The 24,791-nt window shown below is 39.1% G+C and overlaps 2 protein-coding genes across 2 annotated transcripts; one reads left to right on the top strand and one right to left on the bottom strand.

The window, feature by feature from the left end:
* The first annotated feature begins 241 nt into the window (after positions 1–241).
* Positions 242–826, top strand: LOC109216474. Its single transcript, XM_019380634.1, has one exon. It carries the CDS (start codon positions 242–244, stop codon positions 824–826), a length of 585 nt encoding a protein of 194 aa, XP_019236179.1.
* Positions 827–22,364: 21,538 nt separating this feature from the next.
* Positions 22,365–23,606, bottom strand: LOC109216476 (bZIP transcription factor 11-like). The gene has a single exon (XM_019380636.1). The coding sequence runs from the start codon at positions 23,087–23,089 to the stop codon at positions 22,655–22,657; it is 435 nt and encodes a 144-aa protein (XP_019236181.1). The 5' UTR covers positions 23,090–23,606; the 3' UTR covers positions 22,365–22,654.
* Positions 23,607–24,791: the final 1,185 nt, after the last annotated feature.

Genomic DNA, 24,791 nt, shown 5'->3' with positions numbered 1-24,791 from the left:
AACCATGAGGATTTTACAAGGGTTCAACAATGCTGGAGACATAAAGGTAGAGACACAGCTATGACGAATGTATGAAGAAAATTAAAAATGTTGAAAGTCTATCTGAAAAGGGTGAATAAGCAAGAGTTTAGTGGAGTAGCAAACAAGATACATATGGCAAGGGATAAATTAAGCACCATCCAAAATCTGATGTATACCAGACTATGATTCAGAGGCAATTAAACAGGTAAGATTAGCAAAAATGGAATTGGAGAAATGGCTGATAGTTGAGGAGAGTGTATGGACGCAGAAATCAAGAGTGCAATGGCTGAAATTGGGAGACTCTAACACATCATATTTCTATGCATGTATGAAAAATAGACAAGCAAGGAACCACATTGGCAAGCTGACTAGTTGTGCAGGGCATCTACTGCATAGTGCAGATGAAGTTGCAAAGGAGATTCTGACCTTTTACAAAGTCCTGCTTGGGACAGCTGCAACTCAGTTGCTAGTTGTCCTACCAGATGTTATGCAAAATGGATACACCCTTAATCATAGACAACAACTGCAGCTCATCCATCTAGTCATAAGGGAGGAAATAAAGCAAGCTATTACGGATATTGATGATAACAACACACTAGGGTGTGATGGATACAATGCTCATTTATTCAAAAAGACATGGCATATCTTGGGAGATGAAGTCACTGATGCAGTAATGGATTTCTTTCAAACTGCTGCAATGTATAAAGCCATCAACCGCACAACCATCACTTTGATTCCAAAAGTGAAGAATCCAGCAAATATGAGTTTAAGCCAATATCTTGATATACAGTCCTCTACAAGCTAATTTCTAAAGTACTAACATTTAGATTGTAGAGTATTATGCATGATCTAATTGACAAATGTCAAACAACCTTTGTACCTGGGAGATTGGTTACAGATAACATCAATATGAGCAATGAGTTAGTTAAAGGGTATGGGAGGAAGAATCTTTCTCCAAGATGCATGTTGAAAATTGATATGCAAAAGGATTATGATTCTTTAGAATGGGTATACATTGAGCAAGTGATGAAGTTGCTGGGATTTCTTGAGATATTTGTCAAATGGATCCTAGACTATGTTTGTACAGTCTCTTATTCAGTCCTTATCAATGGCAAGCCAACTGAACCTTTTGAGGCAAAGAAAGGGCTGAGACAGGGGGATCCCCTATCCCCATTTCTATTTGTAACGGCTATAGATTACTTGAGTAGGTTATTGAAGCCTCTGAAGGAGAACAAGAGCTTCAAATTTCACCCTAAATAGGCAAAGGTCAACCTAGTTCAATTGGGATTTGCTGATGATCTATTGATATTTTCTAAAGGAGACATACAGTTTGTGAGTATACTCTACAACGAGTTCCAAACTTTTTCTGTAGCCTCAAGTTTAATAGCAAATCCAAACAAAAGCAATGTTTACTTTGGTGGAGTTAGTAGCCATATCCAGCAACAAATCATGGAGCTGCTAGGATGCTCCAAAGGTGACCTACCCTTTAGATATCTAGGAGTTCCTCTAAGTACAAAGAGGCTAACAGCAATACAATGTGAGCCACTGATTGATCGGATGCCAGGAAGAATTTAGAACTGGACCACTAAGTATCTATCTTATGCAGGACGAGCTATGCTAGTGAAGAGTGTCCTTTTTGCTATTCAAACCTTCTAGGCTCAGATTTTCATATTACCAAAGAAAATCATACAGTTCATAGAGGCTATGTGTAGAAGATTTCTGTAGACAGGCGTTGCTGAACCTACCAAAAATGCACTAATTGCTTGGGAAAAGCTCTGTGCTCCTAAGGTAGTAGGGGGCCTTAACTTTATAAATGTGGAGATGTGGAATAAAACAACAATATATAAGCTTTTATCAAATATCTGCACAAAGAAGGAGAAATTATAGGTGATATGGGTACACTCATACTACATAAAAGACAAAACTATATGGAACACCGAACCAAAGAGTGCTTCCTAGATTGTGCAGAAGACATCCAAGGCTAAGCATTACTTTGAGACAGTTGGATACACTAAGAAGATGTTCACCAAAAGGAGAGCTTCTCAATTAGACAAATCTACAAAGATATGCAATGCGACTTCCATAAGGTGACATGGAGGAAGCTAGTATGCAACAATCGGGGAATGCCTAAGTGGATTTTCATCTTGAGACTAGCATTGCTAAATAGGCTATCTACAAAAGAAAGGTTAGCCAAATGAGGCATCATTCCAGATCAGATATGCTCCGTATGTGAAAAGGAGAATGAAACAGTGCAATATCTCTTCTTTGAGTGTGAAGTCACTGGAAGTATATGGTAACAATTATTGTACTGGCAACGAATACATAGGTTGAAGAAAACTTGGCAAGAAGAGATCCAATGGATAGAGAAATTTGGTAAAGGCAAGAGTGGAGGGACTGCAATATAGAGAATGACTTTTGCAGCAACTGTCTTTCATGTTTGGCAAGAAAGGAACTATGCCATTTTCCAGAAGAAGAAGAGGTCAGGCAAAGATATAACACGACTATTCATTCAGGAAATTCATGTGAGGGCTAGTTTGTTCCCTAGGCTAGTGAGAGCAATGGAACAGTTGAATTGGTATCCAGAACTGGGCTAGGTAGAACGAGATGAATGTGGTAGAAAAGTAGAGAGAATTAGGTAACTGCAAGTTGGGGCATCATGTCTAGTTGGAGTTATGCTAAGCAAACATACTGTTATGTGTTGATTGTACATAATTATATTTGATAAATAAAATCTTTTACTTACAAAAAAAATGATTTGCTGGTAATGTAACTAAAAGAGATCTTGGGCCATCCTTCTTGGTTCTAGACGTAAAAATTGCACGGGGCGCCCTATTTGGGCGCCCCCTTTTAACCTGTACCCGCTTTGTCTTTCTGTTTGCACCCATACCCACTTTTTTATTAAAAGCCATTTGAAAAGACTATTTTACCCTTTTTTGTTAAAAGACTACTTTCTCTCCAAGTATACGCTAGTGCTCTACTGTTTCTCTCTCCCATTATTCGCGTTTTTCGATTTGCTCTTCTCAGAAATTAAACGGTTTTCGTCGTTCTTTCGAATTTTCAACTGCTAGTCGTCGTTGTTCCCATATTACGATTTAATCACAGGTACATTGCATTAACTTTCTGGGTTTTGTTTTATGATTTAATTTCTGGTTTTGGGTTTTGATATTCATGTATTTATGATAGGGTTTAGTTTGATAGGTTGTTCATGCTGTTAATGTAATTTCTATAAATTCTTCTGTGATTTCGACGTTCAAATTTTTAAAAACTTTTCAGAGTTAAACAGATGATAATGATACTTTAGGATAGGAGCTGAAGTTTTTTTCATGTTTTGGCATTATTTTTGGATTTGAATTTGTGTTTTGTTTTTTTGGCTGAATGTTTTGTGCTTGCCGAAGTTTTTAGTGCAATATGATTTTTTAATTTAGCCAGTGTATGTGGAAAACTTCAGCCTCCTGCTGAAGTTTTTGAGTAATAACAAAAAAACTTCAGCTGCTTGGCCGAAGTTTTTTTAGTGCAATATCAATTTTTAATTTAACCAGTGTAGGAGGAAAACTTCAGGCTCCTTCTGAAGTTTTTAAGTAATAAATAAAAAACTTCAGCTGTTAGGCCAAAGTTTTTTTAGTGCAATATGATTTTTTTAATTTAGCCAGTGTATGTGGAAAACTTCAGCCTCCTGCTGAAGTTTTTGAGTAATAACAAAAAAACTTCAGCTGCTTGGCCGAAGTTTTTTTAGTGCAATATTATTTTTTTAATTTAGCCAGTGTATGTGGAAAACTTCAGGCTCCTTCTGAAGTTTTTAAGTAATAAACAAAAAACTTCAGCTGTTAGGCTGAAGTTTTTTTAGTGCAATATGATTTTTTTTAATTTAGCCAGTGTATGTGGAAAACTTCAGCCTCCTGCTGAAGTTTTTGAGTAATAACAAAAAAACTTCAGCTGCTTGGCCGAAGTTTTTTTAGTGCAATATCAATTTTTAATTTAACCAGTGTAGGAGGAAAACTTCAAGCTCCTTCTGAAGTTTTTAAGTAATAAGTAAAAAACTTCAGCTGCTAGGCCGAAGTTTTTTTAGTGCAATATGATTTTTTTAATTTAGCCAGTGTATGTGGAAAACTTCAGCCTCCTGCTGAAGTTTTTGAGTAATAACAAAAAAACTTCAGCTGCTTGGCCGAAGTTTTTTTAGTGCAATATCATTTTTTAATTTAGCCAGGCTCCTTCTGAAGTTTTATGTAATAAATTAAAACCTTCAGCTGAAGTTTTTATTTTATACCTGTCGAACTTAAGCCTTCTTAGGTGTTGAAGTTTTAAATGATCTTTTTGATAATGTCCTGATGTTATTATTTGTATCTTTTACTTTTTTTTTGACAGATGGCTCCTAAAGCACCTAAAGATCCTAAAGTAGCTAAAGAAGGCAAAGCACCTAAAAAACCTAGACTACCTGTAGTAGTCCCGGGTCCTTATGTCCCTCAGCCTCTACCTACAAAACCAGGACAAAGATATTTTGAGTTTACAGAATGGTTTAACTCTAAGGGTTACTGGAAGGGGAACCATGATTTGAAGAGTTTAATTGCATCTTTCTTGACTCCTGCACAACAGGCTAAGCTTAGTAATGGTCCATTTAAACACATTATCGCTATGGAGAATATCAAATGCAGCATGAAGTTGGTTCATTGTCTGTGTCTTTCTCGAATATTCACGAATGATCGAGACTCTATTAGTTTCAAGATATTTGGGCATGATGTTTCCTTCACCCTTGAAGACTTTCACATTATGTGTGGTTTGTTGATAACAGCACATAATATTGAAAAAGCATTTAATCGAAAGAGCACTGTTCTAAACCGGTATTTTGGTAAGTCCAAGGGTGTGTATCTGAAGGATATTCGAGGTTTTATGACTCGCAATGCAATTCCAAAGAATGTTGTGAATTATCCACACGTATGCGAGAATGATGAAGATGCAGTTACGCTTGTGGAAATTCTTATTTTAGAGTCTATTTTGTTTGGGAAAAATAACGATTCATGTGTGAATGAGGAGTATGCATCTATCGTTGAGGAAGAGAAGGCTTGTGTTGAATATCCCTGGGGTAATGTGGCTTATGAGAAGCTCATTTATTCATTGAAACATGTATTGGACAAGCAGAACAAACATCACGCAACTGAGTATAAACTTACTGTATTTCCATATCCGTTATGTGTTTGGTTCTATGAGCGCTTCCCAGATGTTCGGATGAGGTATGTAGCAGAGGATGAGTACCTTGATATGCCTCAGATCCCCAGGATGTTACGTTATGTATGTGTGGGAGAGCCTAAATTTCCTGAACTTTATTATATGTTCAAAACTCATGAAGTAAGTTACTTTTTATTTTGTAATAATATGCTGATGTATTAGTTTTTTTCTTCTCATAATATACTTTTTTGTATTAAACAGAGATATCGCGACTTTAGGGTATTGGATATAATTCCTGCAGAAGAGGAATTGAATTCAATGCCTTTAATTAGGAAATTGCCGTGCAGTAGGATTCGTTCAAATGTAGATAATGCAGTTCCTTCAACTGGTAAATCACCACTTACTCTGAGTCGACCAAACGAATTGAATCGAAATCCTGTCATTGGTAAATCACCACCTACAAAGAGTCGATAAAAAGAAGTGAATCAAACTCATGACATTGGTGAATTACCACGTAGTTGGAATCAACCAAAAGAACTGAATCAAACTCCTTTTATTGGCGAAGCATCTCGTACCAAGAGTCGTTCTACTCCATCTACATCTGACTTTGATGAAGATGAATTATTTGATAAAATATGCTATGTAAGTTTTTATCTGAAGTTTTTTGGGTTTGTTTTTGTAAAAGTACAACATGTTTTTTGAGCTGAAGTTTTCTTCTATATTTGAATTTTTGTTGTGTTATCTATTGTAGAGGTTAACGACGGAGGTTCAAAGGGAAAATGAAAAAGAAAGAAGCACAATCGTGAACAAAGTTTTTGATAAGTTTAAAAAGGAGGAGCGAACTGCTATTGTGGATGCTGTTTTTGTAAAAGTGAAAGTAAGCTAATTTATAGAGAAGTCTTTTTATTTGTGCTCATTTTATTCCGATTAATCATTTTTAGTAATTTTTTTTCTAGGAATATTTCGATGAGAAGTTTGAACAGTTGTTTACGATTGTCAACAAATCAAATGGAATGGATCGAGAATATGACAGGATGAATGACTGTTGTGAAGATCCAATGGCTTTTGAAGGAGATCAAAATGTTCAAGAACAAGTTGAAGAGCAACGTTCCAGTCCTGATAGATTGAGCAGATATGTAAATGATGAAGCACATTTATCAACTGAGAATATTGGTAGTGAGGAAGGTGCTCATAATCAAGTTGTCGAGACTGAAGAACATACTGCTCATGATGCATTGCCTAATGTCGCAGATGATAATGCTACATATAATGAAGCGGCTGCCGGAGGCGTTGAACTTGTTCAACCACAAGGTGGAGAGAAAGGTGCAGATGATCAAGTTGTTGGCACTGAATAACATTCACCGAGTTGTGCTTCGAAAAGTGATCAAGCACCTGTTGGTACTTCGAATCTGAAAGACGATCGATATGCAGGAGTAATAGCGATTTGCAATGAACTTCTAGGTGTTGCTACACAGGAAATTGTTACTACAGGTACAAATTACAAAACATGTTTTTTTGGTGAATTTTTTGGTTTTGTAACTGGTGAACTTTCAGCTATAGAGCTGAAGTATTTTTATAACTGTCGAGAGCTGAAGTTTTTTTTATAACTGTCGAACTTCAGCTCTAGAGCTGAAGTATTTTTTCATAACTGTCGAACTTCAGCTCTAGAGCTGAAGTTTTTTTTTTTATAACTGTCGAACTTCAGCTCTAGAGCTGAAGTTTTTTTTTTAGATAAGTGTTGAAGTATTTGTTTGTGATTGGCTAACTTTAGCCTTGTTAGAGTTGAAGTTTTAATTGTTTTTTTTAATAATATCCTGTAGTGAAATTTTCACTACATGTATAAATTTTTTTTGTGTTTTATATATAGAAAAATTACTTGATGTATTCCCCCTCTTTTATGAATATGCAGTGGAAGTTGAAACTAGTTGTGGTTCAATTGCCACAACTCAAAAACTCTGTGATGATGCTCATTTGAATGAAGGTAAAGTTGAGAAAACCCTTTCAAAGAATACTGCAATGGTTGTCGACGTTGATTCAGAGTTGAATGATGCTGGAAATGCTGATATTGAGAAAGGCATGCAGCCTGGGGAAAGCACAGCGGAAGACAAACGTGAAGGTATTTATAGATAATGAATTATTATATTTGATCGAAGTATATTTTNGTTTCTTTTAATATTTATTCTATTTAAATTCGAAAAATAGCAGAGGAAACGAACTATTCGAAGTTTTTTTTAGAATAACAAAAAAACTTCAGCTGCTTATTCGAAGTTTTTTTAGTGCAATATGATTTTTTAGTTTAGCTAGTGTAGGAGGAAAAACTTCAGCAGTAGGAGGAAAACTTCAGCCTCCTGCTGAAGTTTTTTGAGTAATAACAAAAAAACTTCAGCTGCTTGGCCGAAGTTTTTTTTAGTGCAATATCATTTTCTTAATTTTAACCAGTGTAGGAGGAAAATTTCAGGCTCCTTCTGAAGTTTTTAAGTAATAAATAAAAAACTTCAGCTGTTAGGCCGAAGTTTTTTTAGTGCAATATGTTTTTTTTAATTTAGCCAGTGTATGTGGAAAACTTCAGCCTCCTGCTGAAGTTTTTGAGTAATAACAAAAAAACTTCAGCTGCTTGGCCGAAGTTTATTTAGTGCAATATCATTTTTTAATTTAACCAGTGTAGCAGGAAAACTTCATGCTCCTTCTGAAGTTTTTAAGTAATAATTTAAAAACTTGAGTTGTCAGGCGAAGTTTAAGTTATTACTTAAAAACTTCAGCTCCTAGGGCTAAGTTCTACTAACATATCACACATTAAATTAGAATTCAGTGAATTAATCAGAAAACATTTTGAATTCTGGAGATGAATTTGATTTGAATATGGAATTTATATTCCTTCACTGAAATTCGTCAAACAACCAGAAAACATATAATTCAAAAACTATTTTGAATTCTGGAGATAAATTTGAATACTTACAATGTATTTGAATTTGAATATGGAATTTGAATACGAGACGCGTTCTCAGGAGGAACTGACTGATGGAGGAGATACGGAGGAGATCTGTAATTTGAATCTGTGAATACGGAGGAGAGACGCACTTTTATATGTTTTGGAAGGGGTATAATGGTCATATTAACACGGATTTTCTGTTAGTTGGTTACGAAATCAATAATTTTTAAAAATAGAATATAGGTTAAAAGGTGGCATAAAAAGTGGGTACCGCTGCAAATCCCCCCGAGACTTCTAGTTTATTAGCCCAATTCGAAACTAAAGTTGCAACGCATCCTAGCTAGTCCATTTACAAGAGTGCTTGACAAACAAAATATTGGATAAATTATCAAAATAAAACAATTACACTCCTCGTTTGGTTAGCGGGATAACGATAATAATGCAGAGATAGAATTTTTGAGATTGTATTTATCTTATGTTTACTTATGAATATTAGCTAATCCCTGGAGAGATTTTATACCAAATAGTATTATTAGTTTTTCCATACTCTTTATTGGATAGCTAATCCCATGGAATAACTTAGCCCGTGGAGTATCTTTATTTATCCCACATTATTTATCCCCCGATTGAATCAAACAATAGAGTTTGGTCGCATTAACTTTTTGTTTTTCCTTTCCTTAATCTCATCGTGCACACCCCTTACATGGTTATTTCATCTTTTTGTTTTTCCTTTCTTTTTTAGGTTATAGAGAGATTGAATTATTTCCTTTCACCCACTGAGAGAATTTGGAATTTGGAGAGAGCTCATTTTTATAATATCAATTCGTTCGGTGCCCTATGTATTTTAATATAGAAGATGAATAGATTAACAACTATTACGATTGATTAAAAAAAAAAAAAAAGGGGGAAGATAAATGAGATCCAAGTCTTTGGATTTTAATTTTACCCTATATAGTTAGTATACTTCTTTTTATTTTTTTGGAGTGAATGACCTTGTTCTGGATGTGGAATTATACATTTCTGTTCAGTAAAAGCATGCGGAATCTTCTGATTATGGTTGTCCACATATGGTCTAATTGTGTTTCTTAACTTATAAATATCATGGCCTTACCTAACATGCAATCAGATCATGAAGTAATAAAAGCCAAATAAAGTAGGCTACCCTAATTTTTATGCAGATTATGCTCCAACCACATATCCCAATATTGTTAATCACATGCCTATAGTTGTAAAAAGAACAAGAAGAAGCAACACTAATTAGACCAAATCAAAGTACAACAATCACTTTAGTAAGGACTAATTGGATACTTATGACTTTGATTGGGGCGAGGCCATTAGTCTCCAGTAACAGGTTGTACACGTTACATGCCACTTCTTACACTTCTCTTAAGAAGTAATAATCTAATTAATTAAATGAGAGGCCCTTAATTGGCCTGAATTTTGAAATCGGTGCTCTTTACTTTATTCTGGAAAAAGACTAGACGTCACCGACAGATATGGATCTTTAATTAATTTTTGATTAGGCATCTTTACCTATATCTTAAGGAGTGTGCGACAATGAGATTAAGAATAAAGAAATAGAAAAAAAACCTGACATGTACAATTGCTTAATTATAGTAACATTTTTGTTACAAGAAAATTTTAGTGGACTAGCATATGCTTTGTTTCTTTGTCAGTATTATCCCGAAAAAACGACGATCCTAATTAGGTTAAGTGTAATTTATTTGTCTAAACTCATGCTTTCTTCTTTCTTAACAAGAAAATAATAATAATAATGAATTATAGAAGGTACTCGTGAATGCTTAGATGTGCATAACAATAACTTGGAAGTTGACGTGAGCAACTAATTAAGGCGGGAAGGTAATTAACGATTAGTGATTTTTTGCTATTCAACGCGCAAAGAATACCTTGTAAATAATCAAATGCTATAATTCACACTGCATGTACCTGATTATAAAAAATTTCTTTTCTCGATAGTAAACTTAATTACATAAATTGCAGAAACAGAAAATGATTCTTAAGGAATTCAAAACCTATTATATTAATGGAGTATATAGCAGAAATCTTTCAAAAAATTTACAAAGCCAAAAGAAGTTCAAACTCCACAAAATACTTGAATTTCCGCAAGAGCATGACGTGGATATTTGAGGGTGAAGAAGAGAAGTAAATAGTTAGGAAAATCTAACTCTATTTACGTCTTGGAGTTGTAAAACAATATAATTTGACGAAAAAGTGTTAAGTCTTTTTGTTAAACTAATTAAAAAGATGATAATGGGTAAATCCTAGTTAAATATAATAAATCCTAGATCTGTAATTAAGAGACAGCAATAACGTAAAGTTGCATTGAAGGATATTTAATACAAAGGGGCCGTTTAATGGTATTGTTATGAATGTATGAGCGAGTAATGACAAGCAATAAATATATTAAGTGACAATAAATGTAAATAGAGAGAATGATTCACCCAAATATTCAATGAGGTGGATGATTCTCTCTCTCTCTAACAATGATGTAAGACAAACAAACGTGAGAATATAGAGAGCTTTCTCGGATCTGATGTGAGAAAGCTTGGGACCAACAACAAATCGAATCTAGTGCATCTTCTAACCTTGAGGGAGCCTCTGATCCTGCCGCGTTGGTTGCGGACATGCCTTCTCATGAAGAAGGGGTGGCCATTGCAAAAGATAAGAGTTTCCCAACTGTGGATGAGATAATTCCACGTTCGGGGAGGATCAGGTCGGACTTCAAGAACCGACCTGACGATGATCCTGAACCCGTCATTTTCGAGATGGATGTGGCATCGCTCGTTGCATTTACGGCTAAATGGTGAATCCCAGACGAATCCCAGACCATGTCGAACTTATCCTTGTTAATAGCGACGTGGTGCAGATACATTGCCCAGGGTACTGTGCATTTTATGCGTATCCATTCGTCGTCAGCTATACGCTTCCTCTTCCCTCCTTGGCGGATGACTTCTACCGTTATTACGGTGTGTGCCCGGCTCAGCTCTCCCCGTAGATCTACAAGTTTTTCCTTATACTTATCAAGTACGCGGAGCTGGCCAACCATGGGATTTCTCTCTGTCATCTGCTTCAACTCTTCGCCCCAAGTTTTCATAGGGGTACGATAATACACCTTCGCCGTCGTGGGACCAAAGGACCCTACTTCGCTAGTCACCGACATTCGTGATCGGGTGAGCCAGATTTTGCCACATACGGTGGGGATCCATGAGTGGTCGCAGTTTAATGAGAGGTTTGGGCGCAGACCTTCCGCTAGTGAGTCATTTTACTTTGATCTTTAGTAGTTTTGACCTTTGTACTGTCCTTTCTCTCCTTTCATTTTTTTACTCAAATCTTTCTTCGCTGGTAGGTCGGAGAGCTTCAAGGAGGGCGAGGGCTCCTACTCTCGCTTTTTGCCAGTCAAGTACTTCGACCGGGCCTCTACTTGCTGCGGCTGCAAGCGAGCCCGCTCAGACTGCTGCTACCTCTCGGACCCCGGCCTCGCGTAGACCTAGCCGCCAAGTTGCTACCCCACTAGCGGAGATTCCAGCTTCTTCGGTGTTCCATTTGGTGGATGAGTCATCACAGGGCGAAGATGAAGAGGCTCTACTGAAAAGGCAAAGGATAGAAGTTGACGGCGAGGACGAGGAGCCCGTGGGGGGTGGTCCCGACTTCACCACGGCTGAAACGAGGGGCGGTACCGCTTTAGATGCAGAGATCGTGCCTTCTTCGGATGTGGAGATTGTCTCCATGGAAGGAGGGGAGCGACCAGAGGAGGTTATGGTCATTCCAAGGAGTGATCCGTCAATGTCAGAGGGGGCCGATGTTCCCTCTTCGGCTGAGGAGAGGGCGAAAGGAGTGGTCGTAGATGATTATGAATCCGGCTCCGATGTTGATCCCGAGAAAGTGAGGATATTCGACGAAGGGTTTACCCGGGTTGAGGTGAGAACGAATGGATCCTCTCGCTCGATCGTAATCCCTTTGGACTGCAATTTGTTGGCTACTACGGCGAGGGTGGTCCCGTCTTTTGCCCCTCTTTGCTCCGCCGCCGAGAAAAGGACTCTTCAAGCGCTCAAGGATGCCGACTTGTCACTAGGGATATCTGGGATGGCTCTGAGGGTGAGTTTCCTTCTTCGTTATTTTTGCATTTTGCTTCCTTTTCCCCTTTCTATCTCTACGAATTCTTTTCGGCTTTTCCTTTTTCTTCTCTTTTTTTAGACTTTTATTTTGGAGATCGAGAGCGCCCGTCGAGAGGAGAAGCAGAAGATTGTTTTTGAGAAAATGGTTTCAAAGTACCTCCGGTATCGTGACAAGTACCGTGAGATGCGTGCATAGTTTAGAGCAGGCGGTAATCTCCAATCCATTAGAGATGAATTGGACCAGAAGGATCAGGAGCTTGTGCGAACCATCGGCAGGTTAAATGAGCCCGAAGGGTTTCTTAGGTACAAGGACGATAAACTCGAGGTGAGCAAGAGGGTCGTGGCCGAATGCGTCGACCTTCAAGCGCAAGTGGCGACCCTGCGAGCCGATCTTGAGCAAAGCTCGATTAGAGTTGTCGGCCTGAGTGGAGAGTTGACTAAGAAAGTGGGAGAGTTGGAGGGGACCCAGGAAGCCCGGGTAGCGGCTTTTGGCAAAGGTGGCGGCATTGGAGGACTCTATCCGCGTCATCAGGTCTGAACGTGCAACTGATGCGGCAACGGCCGCGCTAAGGAGGCGCGGCTTGATGAGCGAATTGGCAGGCTTGAGAGAGATGTCTCGAGCCTAACTGATAAAGTTGCCGCTCTTGAGGCCGAGAAGGCGCGGTTGTTGGCTCGGCCGTCCTCCTCTCATGCTTCTGCTTTCCCAGACGTTCCTCGGCATTCATACGAGATGTGTATACACGCTGAAGCTCAGGTAGACATATATAGAAACTTGATGACAGCGGGGAAGGTTCTTGAAGCTGATTTTGAAGATGTCCGTGTTAAAGCACGTGATGCTAGGATTGCCTGTGGTTATGACCCTGCTACGCCGAGGACCGGTGATGGTAAAAAGGACCTGGACGGGCTTTCATCTGATACTTGTTATGACGATGAGTATCCTTATGGCGGGGGTGATGATGGAGATGGCACTGCTAGGTCGGGTGGTGATGGTGGCGATGGCAAAGGCGGAGGTGATGGAGATGTCGTTGCTGGACCGGGCGGTGACGGAGGAGATGGCGAAGGTGGAGGTGACGGAGGCGATGGCAAAGGCAGAGATGATGTGGTGTGATACTTTTGTACTTAGTTTTTGATTCTTTTTTTGTGGGGGCGTCTTTCTGGCCCTTTGTAAGATATTTTATTTTTTGGAATGGAATGATCATGACTTTTTGTTGTATGTTCTTGGCCCCTTTTACTTTTCTTCGAATGTTTTTCTTTGGAAGAGTTGTGTTGGTACCTGCTATTTTAAACATGGTCGAGTATATCTTTGGTTGAACTTGGGTGAATTCCCATGTCGCACTTAATTGGAACGAGGTTGTAAATCGGACTTAAGTCAGCATGAGTTGAATTCGAGTATGATCGAATATGAATTTGAATGAGGTTGAATGTTTAATTAATTCGAAAGAGGTCGAGTGTTAGTTTATTCGAACGGGGTCGAATGTTAGTTAATTCGAACGAGGTCGAATGTTTAATTAATTCGAACGAGGCCGAATGTTAGTTAACTCGAACAGGATCGAATATGAGTTGATTCGAGCGAGGTCGAATGTTGACTCAGTTGATTCGAACAAGGTTGAATGTTAATTAATTCGAATGAAGTCGAATGTTAGTTAACTCGAACGAGGTCGAATGTGAGTCGATTCGAGCGAGGTCGAATGCTGATTCTTAGTTGATTCGAACGAGGTCGAATGCGAGTTAATTCGAACGAGGTCGAATGTTAATTAATTCGAGCGGGTTCGCATGTTTAATTAATTTGATCGAGGTCAAATGTTAGTTAATTCGAACAAGGTCAAATGTTCAATTAATTCAAGCGAGGTCGATTGTTATTTAATTCGAGCGAGGTCGAATGCTGACTCTTAGTTGATTCGAATGAGGTCGAATGTTAATTAATTCGAACGAAGTCAAATGTTAGTTAATTCGAATAAGGTCGAATGTGAGTCGACTCGAGCGAGGTCAAATGCTGATTCTTAGTTGATTCGAACGAGGTTGAATGCGAGTTAATTTGAACGAGGTCGAATGTTAATTAATTCGAACGAGGTTGAATGTTCAATTAATTCGAACAAGGTAGAATGTTACTTAATTCAAACGAGTTCGAATGTGAGTTGACTCGAGCAAGGTCGAATGCAGACTCTTAGTTGATCGAACGAGGTCGAATGCTATGCAGAGTAGAAACTTGATTCGAACAGTGTTTGTATGCTTTGCTTTCATATATATCGAAGTTTACATGCTTTTCGGGCTGGTATTCCAGTCCCAGTCTATCTAGTCCCTTTATTGTTCGGCCGGGAGAAGTATTTGAGGGGTCGAACAATGAACTTGTTAACTTGCAATTTATCCTGCTCGAGCCTTAAACTTCGAGATGTCCCCCTTGTCGCCTCATTAAAAACCTCCCTGAGAAAACCCAGTTGGGACAAAACTCAGGTGAGGGAAAAAAGAGTACGGCCCAGAGAACATCTTTTCTTTAGAAGTTAAAGTACTTGAGGTGGGCGACGTTCCAATTATTTGGCAATAATTTCCCCTCCATTGTTTCTAGTTGGAATGACCCTTTGTTTGTTGATGCTGTAATTTTATATGGGCCGTCCCAATTAGTCCCTAGTTTTCCTTCTCGTGGATCCTTGCTCGCCTGTGTTTTGGCTTTGAGTACGTAGTCCCATACTCTAAGTGGTCTAACCTTGGCTTTTTTGTTGTAGTATCGCTCCTCTTGTTGTGTTTGAGCGACCATCCTTATGTAAGCCATATCTCTTTACTCCCCGACTTCATCGAGGTCTTGCCTCCTGCCTTCGTCGTTAACCGGTCCGCTCTCATGTGAATATCTCAGGCTAGGTTCTCCGACCTCGATTGGTATTACTGCATTGGTCCCATAGACTACTGAGTATGGTGTTTCTCCTATGCTTGATTTCGGCGTTGTGTGGTATGCCCATAGCACTTCCCGAAGCAATTCCGGCCACTGTCCCTTGGCGTTCTTGAGCTTCTTTTTCATGATGTTCAATATTGATTTGTTGGAGGACTCCGCCTGACCATTGCTTGCGGGGTGATATGGCGTGGAGAGTATTCTTTTGATGTGCCATTTTTCAAAGAACTTGGTGACCTTTTCCCCAGTGAACTGGGGCCCATTGTCACAACTGATTTCTTTGGGGATGCCGAAGCGGCATATGATGTTTCTCCATATGAATGTGATTACTTCTTGCTCGCATATTTGGGCGAATGCATTGCTTCGACCCATTTGGAAAAATAGTCAGGTAAAACTAAAAGAAATTGTACATTACCTCATCCCGCTGGGAGGGGTCCGACGATGTCCATTCCCTATTTGATGAAAGGCCAGGGCGAGGTGGGAGTGGAGGTGCTTGACCGCTTGGTGAATCATGGGGGCGTATTTTTGTCATTGCTCGCATTTTCTTACGAAGTCGGGGACTCCTTTTTCATCGTGGGCCAATAGTAGCCTGCTCGTATGAGGCATCTAACGAGAGCTCATCTAACGAGAGCTCAATTGCCGGTATAAGCTCCACAGTGACCTTCGTGTACTTCTTTGAGGACGCACCGCGTTTGATTTAGTCCTAAGCACTTTGCTAGGGGGCCGCCAAACGTCCTTTTGTATAACTCGTTACTGATGACGTTGTACCTAGCCGCCTGCATTCGAAGCTTCTTGGCTTTTTTTATCGGGTGGGAGCACTCCGTCCTGCAAGTATAAGATAATACGATTGCGCCAATCCCAAGTCAAGCTTATAGTTCGTACCTCGATTTGATCTATCGATGAATGGAGAAGGGTAACCACGTCCCCTTCTTCGGTTATGCTTTTGGTGGTCGCTGCCAATTTAGCGAGGCTGTCTGCTTCGATGTTCTGCGCTTGGGGGTATTTGATCGAGCTGGCATTCGTTGAACTCGGGTAATAGTTTGCAAATTTTGGCCTGGTATTTCTGTAGTCGTTGCTCCTTAATTTGGAAAGTCCCTGTAACTTGGTTGACGACGAGTTGCGAGTCACATCGCAGGACTACTCGTCGTGCTCCGTACCTGAGTGCCAATTTTTACCCTGCAATCACGGCCTCATACTCGGCCTCATTGTTAGTCATATCAGGGCATCGTATGTACTGGCAAACTATTTCGCATGTTGGGACCTCGAGCACGAGTCCCAATCCATATCTTGATACGTTAGAAGCGCCATCGGTGTACACAACCCATTGGTCATGTATTTTGGCGGTACTGGCGGTTTTCTATTCGACTTCGGGCATTATCTTCACATTGAAGTCGGCGACGAAGTCAGCAAGAACTTGTGACTTTATCGCCGTTTGCGGCTGATAGGTTATATCGTGCTCTCTCAGTTCTATGGCCCACTTGGACAATCTGCCCGACAGTTCGGGTTTATGCAGGATACTCCTTAGAGGAGAAGTCGTGACCACCGAGAAGGGGTGTCACTGGAAATAAGGTCTAAGCTTTCGTGAAGCTATGACCAAGGCCAGAGCTAGCTTCTCGAGGTAGGGGTACCTCATTTCAGCGTCGACCAAAGTTTTGCTAATGTAATAAATTGGAGACTGCGTACCTTTATTTTCTCGTACCAAGATTTCACCTACTGCGACATCATACACGGACAGGTAGATAAGGAGACGCTCTCCGAGCTCTACCTTAGCGAGCAACGGTCGCGAAGACAGGTAGGCCTTTAGTTCTTTTAAGGCATCGACGCACTCAGAATTCCATTGGAGTCCGTTATCCTTTTTGAGTTCGCCGAAAAATTTTTGGCACCTATCGAAGGACCACGAGATGAACCTCGACAGGGCGGCTATACGGTCGGTCAACTTTTGCACTTGTTTCTTGCTGGTTAAATTTTTTGGGATTCCTTCAATGGCCTTGATCTGGTCGGGGTTTGACCTCGATGCCTCGTTGCGATACCAAAAAGCTAAGGAACTTTCCAGAGGTTACGCCGAAGGCGCATTTTTTGGGGTTCAATTTCATGCCGTACCGTTTGAGTATGTCGAAGGCTTCCCCCAAGTGGTCGATATGGTCTTCCTTCCTTTTTGACTTAACCAACATGTCGTCTATATATACTTCCATGGTCTTGCTGAGTTGATCTTTGAACATTTTGGTCACTAGCCTCTGATATGTTGCCCCTGCATTTTTCAACCCGAGCAGCATCACCCTGTAGCAGTATATCCCCTGGTGGGTGATGAAAGTGGTTTTTTCCTGGTCCTCCTCCTCCATAAGGATTTGGTTGTAGCCCGAGTAGGCGTCCAAGAAGCTCAGCAGTTCGTGCTCGGCTGTAGCGTCAATGAGTTGGTCGATATGGGGCAGCGGGAGCGAGTCTTTTGGGCAGGCTTTGTTCAGATCTGTGAAGTCTATGCACATCCGCCACTTTTCGTTCTTCTTTTTCACCATGACCACATTGGCGACCCACTGAGGGTACTTTGATTCCTTGATAGAACCGTTCACTAACAATTTTTTGACCTCTTCGCAAACCGCGTCATTTATTATAGAGTTGAACTTTCGTCTAATTTGCCTCACTGGGTGGTAAAATGGGTCGACGTTCAACTTGTGAGTTTCTATCTCCTTCGGGATACCTGGCATGTCTACATGGGAAAAAAGCAAACAGGTTTATGTTACTTTTTAAGAATTGGCGAAATTTACTTGGATCTTGGAGCTTATAGTCGATGAAAGCTTTCTTGTTGTGGTCGTCATCGTCTAGTTGGACGGGGTCAAGGTCCTCTACAATTGACCCTGTGGCTTCTACGATTTCGGGGTCTCTGATGACGTCTTTCCTCTCATTTCCATCTGACCTCGACTTCATTAATTGCTATGCCTCCTCGGCCTTTCCTTTTAATTGTTGGGTGTATGTGCAGTCTTGGGCGATGCGGTATCATTCTCGGGCCGTGCGTTGCTCTCCTCGGATGCAGAATACTCCCTAGGGGGTGGGAAATTTAATGACTTGGTATAAGCTGGAGGGGACGGCTTTCATGGCGTGTATCTAGGGTCGGCCTATGATGGCGTTGTATGCCGTATCCTGGTCCATGATGTGGAACGTGGTCCCCAAAGTGATACCGCCGGCCAGGACGGGCAATGTGATTTCTCCAGATGTCCGCTCAACTGCATTATTAAAGCTTGTTAGCGTGATGCAACGTGGCACTATCTTGTCCTCGAGCTTCATTTGGGTGAGAACTCGAGGGTAGATGATGCACGCGCCGCTTCCGTCATCGACCATAATACATTTTACATCAGTATCAAAGACACGTAAAGTAATGACTAGAGCGTCATAGTGAGGAAGGACCAAACCGTGGGTATTTGACTTATCGAAGATGACACTTCCTTCGAGTTCGTCATACCGTTCGTGGGTGATGGACCGTTTGAGTTTGTGGGTGGTGGTGAACTTCACGTTGGTGATTGATGCGTCGTCACCTCCTCCGATGATCATTTGAATGGTCCGAGCTGGGGAAGGTGGTTTGGGCGGTCCCTGGTGTTGTTCCCCCTCTCGGACGAAATCGGCCCTCCCACGATTGCTTATTAGCTCTTTCAAGTGCCCTTGGTGAAGCATGTTCACGACCTCCTGTCTTAGAGAGATACAATCCTCTGTTTTATGACCCCGCTCTTGGTGGAATTTGGAGAGGGCATTTGACTTTCTGGTGCTCGGGTCATATTTCATCTTCTGCGGCCATTTTACTTTTGGGCCGAGCTTCTCCAATGCGTAGACTATTTCCGAGGGGGTAACATAGAAATTGTGAGCAGATAATAAAGGGGGCATACCTCTCTCATTTCGGTGGATTCCCGTTCACGGCCTGGATGGACCTTCATCGTGGCGTGGAGGTTGCATGAGGGTGCCTCTAATGTAAGGCTATTAGGTCGGGATCCCGCTAGATCTCTCATGTTGTCGTTTCTCCGGTCTTTCCTAGACGTCATTTGGAGCGAGGTCAAACATTGGGTAGGTCCGTTGAGATCGTCCTCGTCGGCTCTTACCTCGGCACAATAGGCATTGTGTATCTCGTCCCAAGTGGTTGGAGGATATTTTATGAGTCGGTTTAGCAACTTTTTGGTCACCCTCGATCCACTTCTGCTTAGCCTACTCTAGAAAGAGGCTACCGCCATCCCCTTAGATATATTTGGAAGGGTCATTCTTACGCGGTTGAACCGGGCGAGGAAGTCCTTCAGTCCTTCGCCAGGCGATTGCTTAATGGCGAATATGCCGTTCACCCTTGCCTCTGCTTTTTTAGCCCCAGCATGGGTGGTGACAAACTTGTCCGCCATTTCTTCGAACGTTTATATGGAACACACATGTAACTGTGAGTACCAAGTCAATGCTCCCCCGGTTAGGGTTTCTCGAAACTTTATCAGCAATATCGACAACACTTGTTCCTTTGCGAGGTCATTGCCTTTTACTGCAGTGACATCACATGATCCTCCGGGTCCGTCTTACCGTCGTATATTTTTAAGTACGGTGCATTTTGAAGGTCTTTGGTATGGCGTGCGGTGCAGCCTCGTCAGTATGTGGTTGCTCAACAAACCGACCGGCGTCTCTTTTTGGTAGAAGTTTTGGGGCGCCCGGTATTTTGTCTACCCTTTCTTGGTGCTCTTTCATCTGGCTACGGAGCATTTTGTTCTCGTTCTCCATCTCCTCCATTTTCCTCAAAATGGCTGCGAGGGTGTCGTTACCTGCATCACTAACATGGTGAGTAATACCTGTTGCGGGGGGAGGGGCGTGCTGTTCACACCAGCCCTTGTCTCTTCCCTACTCGACCTCCGAGCGGGCTTATCGAGGAAGCCGGTTAGCGTATTTGTCAACCATGCCTCAAGTAACTTTTTCACTGCTGATGGTGCCTCTTCTATCGTGGATGTAAAGGTGCCCTTACCGTGCGAAGTCGTGACGCTACCGAGAGGCGGAGGCGAGCTGTTTCGCCTGGGAGAGGTGTTTGGTGTTATGTCTTTGCACTCCGCTTTCTCCACTTCATTAACGGTGTCGAGGAGATTGGCGGTGAGGTCGGCTATCGCCTTTTTCTTTTCCTCTCTGTTGCCTGCCATGTCAGATTTGTGCAAACAAGGAAATACGGGATTTTGCAAAGTTTTGTGCGTTTTTTTAGATCTAGAAGAAACTAAACTTTTAACTAGAAAATCCCACAGACAAATTGTTTGACCAAAAAGTGTTAAGTCATTTTGTTAAAGTAATTAAATAAGATGATAATGAGTAAATCCTACATTTAATCCTTGATCTAAAATTAATAGACATCAATATTGTAAAATTGCATACAAGGATATTTAATACCAAGGGGGTGTTTAATGGTATTGTTATGAATGTATGAGGGAGTAATGACAAGCAATAAATATATTAAATGGCAGTAAATGTAAAATAGAGAGAATGATTCACCCAAATATTCAATGAGGTGGATGATTCTCTCTCTGACAATTATGTAAGACAAACGAATGTGTGAATATAGAGAGCTTTCTCGGATCTAATGTGAGAAATCTTGGGATCAACAACAAGTCGAATATTTTGTAACGACAATGTTTGTAGTTTTACTTGAGAGTCAACTTTTCAAGAGAGAGCTTCTCATATAGAATATAATATGCCTCTTTCTTCTCTCTCTCTATTCCTACTTATATGGGACGTATCCCTTACCTAACTGAAAGTACAAGTGCAGAGAATATTCTGTAGAATATTCCTCTAAAATATCTTATTGCTAAACTAGCCGTTTGGGCTGATCTGAGTACTCGACCTCGACCCTAGTTACTCGGCTCGCCAATATGTTACTTCTTAAGCATGACCTCGGCCTAATCAGCCTTAGTTATCCTTTCTTAACAAGATTCATTTGATAAGATTTTGACCCATACAATAATACCTCATATCTTTGTTACAACAGACACAACAATTTCTTGAATAGGTATTTTCAAGTCATTTTATTTTGAAATATAAACATGTTTAAGATAAATTTTTAAAATATATTAATAAGATGGATGAATATAATTATTTAATTTTGAGATACCTGTTATATAAGCTATACATGGTATAGTCAATTTTGACTTTTTGTCCATTAATTTTTTTTTTCTTTTTCAAAACGTAGTTGAAGTGGTTAAAAATGTTCTTTGTTTATATATATATATATATATATATATATATATATATATATATATATATATATATATATATATATATATATATATATATATATATATATGCATTCTCTTCTCATCTCAATCACAATTACACCATAACATATGCAAGATCCTTTTAATAAATTCAATGTAATTTAAATATTTAAATGGTGGATGGGATCAACTTATGAAATATTGTGAAAGATGTCTTATCATGTTAGTGCAGGTAAATGAAACTCTTACCGTGAATGTAAATTAAACTCTAATCTAAATTATGTCAAATGGATAGGAAATAATCTGCTCAAGAATTTGCAAATTTCATGAACACAGTTTATGTATCCCATCATAGAGAAGGCGAGAAAAAAAACCATAGCCGTGGAGTTCCATGATGATGCTAGTGATAACGACTTAAATAATCTTCTAAACAATTATTAGTCATAGTTAGGTTTAGTTTGTTGTATTTATTATATTAATCATATTAAGATATTATTTTGCCAATAATTCAAGCTTGATATAATTTCCATTTATAGATATTTTCTTTTCCAGCACGTCCGAGAAGCCTTGAACCCTTAGATCAAGTAAATGACAAAGAACCTCCACTAGAAACTTCCACTATAATATTCTCCATTTATTAAAGTTTAATGATCACTTCAGCAAAAATTACCCAAGTGATAGATATTGTATAAACTTATATCACTACTTGCAATAAAGTAGAACTAAAATTGATCTTAAAGCACCCGCTAAGAATATGTATTTACTTTTAACCTTTAGCCCACTCCAGAAACTATTTATATTTTGTAGCTGAAAAAGTGTATAAAGTTTGTATAATTTTTGTATATAACATACAGAATTTATATATATACAAAAAAATATACCTTTTTTCGGCTATTATTTTGAGAGCAACATAGTGTCATTTTCCCTAAAAATATAACTAGAGGAATTTCCTAGCTATATAGCTGGTTCCGATCAAAAGTAATTTAATTAAAGGAATAAAGAGAGATTAACTATAAACAAAGAGAATAGCAGTGTGTTACACACAAGATTAATGGGATTATCTTTATATTTAATAAAATAACAAAAGAGACAAGCAACTTAATATACTAATATTGTAGCAATAACCCATTCACAAACCAAGAAGGTGCCAACAACTATTTTATCAACCCTCATTTAATAAGTACTTCTCTTCTCTTTAAAATCCAATTATTTATTAGTGAACCTAACCAAACACCTCCATCTAGAGCCAAGCCAAGAATCTACAAACAACAATATCTTTTTTTTTCTCTAATTGATTTTTCAATGACCAAATAATATAGATCGATCAGTACATGAAGACATCAGCAGAAGCCATGATTGGCTGATTCACATGTAGCAAATTCCAAGGATTCAAGAAATCATCTTCACCATTAACCTCTGTGTCGTCAATTATTGTTGCTGCAGAGTTTAAGCAGTTAATGATCTCGTTTAGGGACTGAAGCCTGTGGCTTAATTCTGCCATTTGTGCTCTAAGAACAGAGTTCTCTGCTTCCACGTTCAAATAAACCTGAGTCAACATATTTATGTTAGTAACAATTTTATCATTCTGATCCTTGAGTTGATTCACTTGAACCATTAGATCACTCAAATGCTTTTGCTTCTTCATTCTTGATCTTCTTGCTGATTCCCTGTTTGATATCATTCTTTTGCGTTTTCTTTGGTCCATTAGTTGCTGAATATCCTCTGACCCTGAAGATGTTCCACTAGGAGAAGAAGCCATAATAATTGTGTATTGTAACACGTTATAACTGAATAAAGTATGAATAAGTATATCAGTAATAATAGCTAAATTAGAATAAAGGTTATAGATATTTGCTGGAGCTTAATATTAAGTTAGCGAGAAGAAACTAAAACGGAAGGTATATTCATGAGAACACGTAGAACCAGTAGAGGAAGGCAACAGAGAAGGATTGAACTAAGTGAGTTCCACGACGAAGGGTTGAATTAATGGTAAAACCAGAAAGAAGGACTTCGCTAATTACTGGAGACATGAGTCCCAAACATCAAGAACCAAGGCTCTATAGCTATGCATTAAAATAAGTGAAATTATAGGAAGAGAATAACGTAAACTTCTGAAAATAGAGTAACAGAGTTTCAAAGCAGAAGATGAGAGGAATTAGGGATGAGGAGAAAGATCAGAGAGAGAGAGAAATATGATTAAAGCAGAGTTTCAGAACATATATGGAAGAGATGAAGAGAGGAGGAAGGGGCTTTTGATAGAAATGGAGATCCATTTTATAGACATGTTAATGGTCATTGAAGGGAATAAAAAAGTCAAATAATGAGACCATCTATCGAATATAAAATTCCAAAAGACCTAAAGCTTATTACGTGAAGCTTTTGAATAAAGAGTGGCTTTCTATTGGTTAACTTTCATTTTATTAAGGTAGGTATGGCAGAGACGGACACAGATTTTTAATTTAATGGGTTCAATATTTATATTTTTACCATCTAAGCCATTGCATATCAAAAATTACGGGCTTAGAATGTACTCCTCCGTTTGAATTTAGATGAGGTAGTTTGACTCGGTACAGAGTTTAAGAGAAAAAAAAAGAAACTTTTGAAACTTGTGGTCTTAAAAGCTTTGTGGAGCCATGACATTTTTGTGGTTCTAAAAGCTTCTTATAAGGATAAAATGAAGAGTTTAAAGTTGAATTATTTTCAATTTAAAAATGGTGTCACTTATTTTGGAACAGACTAAAAAGGAAAGTACCTCATCTAATTTGAAACGGAGGGAGTGATGTTTATTGAGATTTTGATAATCTTTTACTCATATATTTAAGGGTGTCTTTGGTACGTAAATTAAGCTAATCTTATTCATTTTTCGGTGTTTGGTACGCAAATTAAGGAAAATAACTTCTCAAGAGTATTCATAAATAATTTAGATACAACAAACATGAAGCCATAAACTTTCGAACCAACAACCTTCCGAACCCATAAATTTCATAAACTTCCGAACCGCTAAATTTTCGAAACCGCGAACTTTTGAACCTGTAAACTTTATAATTTCTAAACACGTAAACTTCCAAACATATAAACCTCCGAACTCATAACTTTGGAACTTGTAAAATTTCGAACCTGTAAACCGAAAGATGAAAAAACTAAAAATAAATATAAATATATATATATATATATATATATATAAATATAAATCGGGGGGGTGCAGAAAAAATAAAAAATAGAAATTTGAAACTACAAAAAAAAAAAAAAACTTTTTTTTGTGTGGGTGGGGGGCAGTGGGTGGTGTGAGGGGTGGAGGGTGGTGAAGAAAAACGAAAAAATAAAAATTTAAAATTTATTTTAAAAAGTAAAAAAATAAAAAAAAATAAAAACACATTTTTTTGTGCGGGGTTTGGAGGGCAGTTGGGGTGGGGGTGGGGGTGCAGAAAAACGAAAAAGCAGAAATTTAAAAATTACAAAAA

This window comes from Nicotiana attenuata, unplaced genomic scaffold (genome assembly GCF_001879085.1).
Source record: "Nicotiana attenuata strain UT unplaced genomic scaffold, NIATTr2, whole genome shotgun sequence".
NCBI lineage: Eukaryota > Viridiplantae > Streptophyta > Magnoliopsida > Solanales > Solanaceae > Nicotiana > Nicotiana attenuata.
The sequence above is the reverse complement of the archived record's forward strand: the minus strand, read 5'-3'. Positions and strand labels throughout refer to the sequence as shown.

Excerpts from the sequence above, each read along its gene's own strand:
- LOC109216474 (XM_019380634.1), top strand. The coding sequence starts at position 242 with ATGGAATTGGAGAAATGGCTGATAGTTGAGGAGAGTGTATGGACGCAG.
- LOC109216476 (XM_019380636.1), bottom strand. The coding sequence starts at position 23,089 with ATGGCTTCTTCTCCTAGTGGAACATCTTCAGGGTCAGAGGATATTCAG.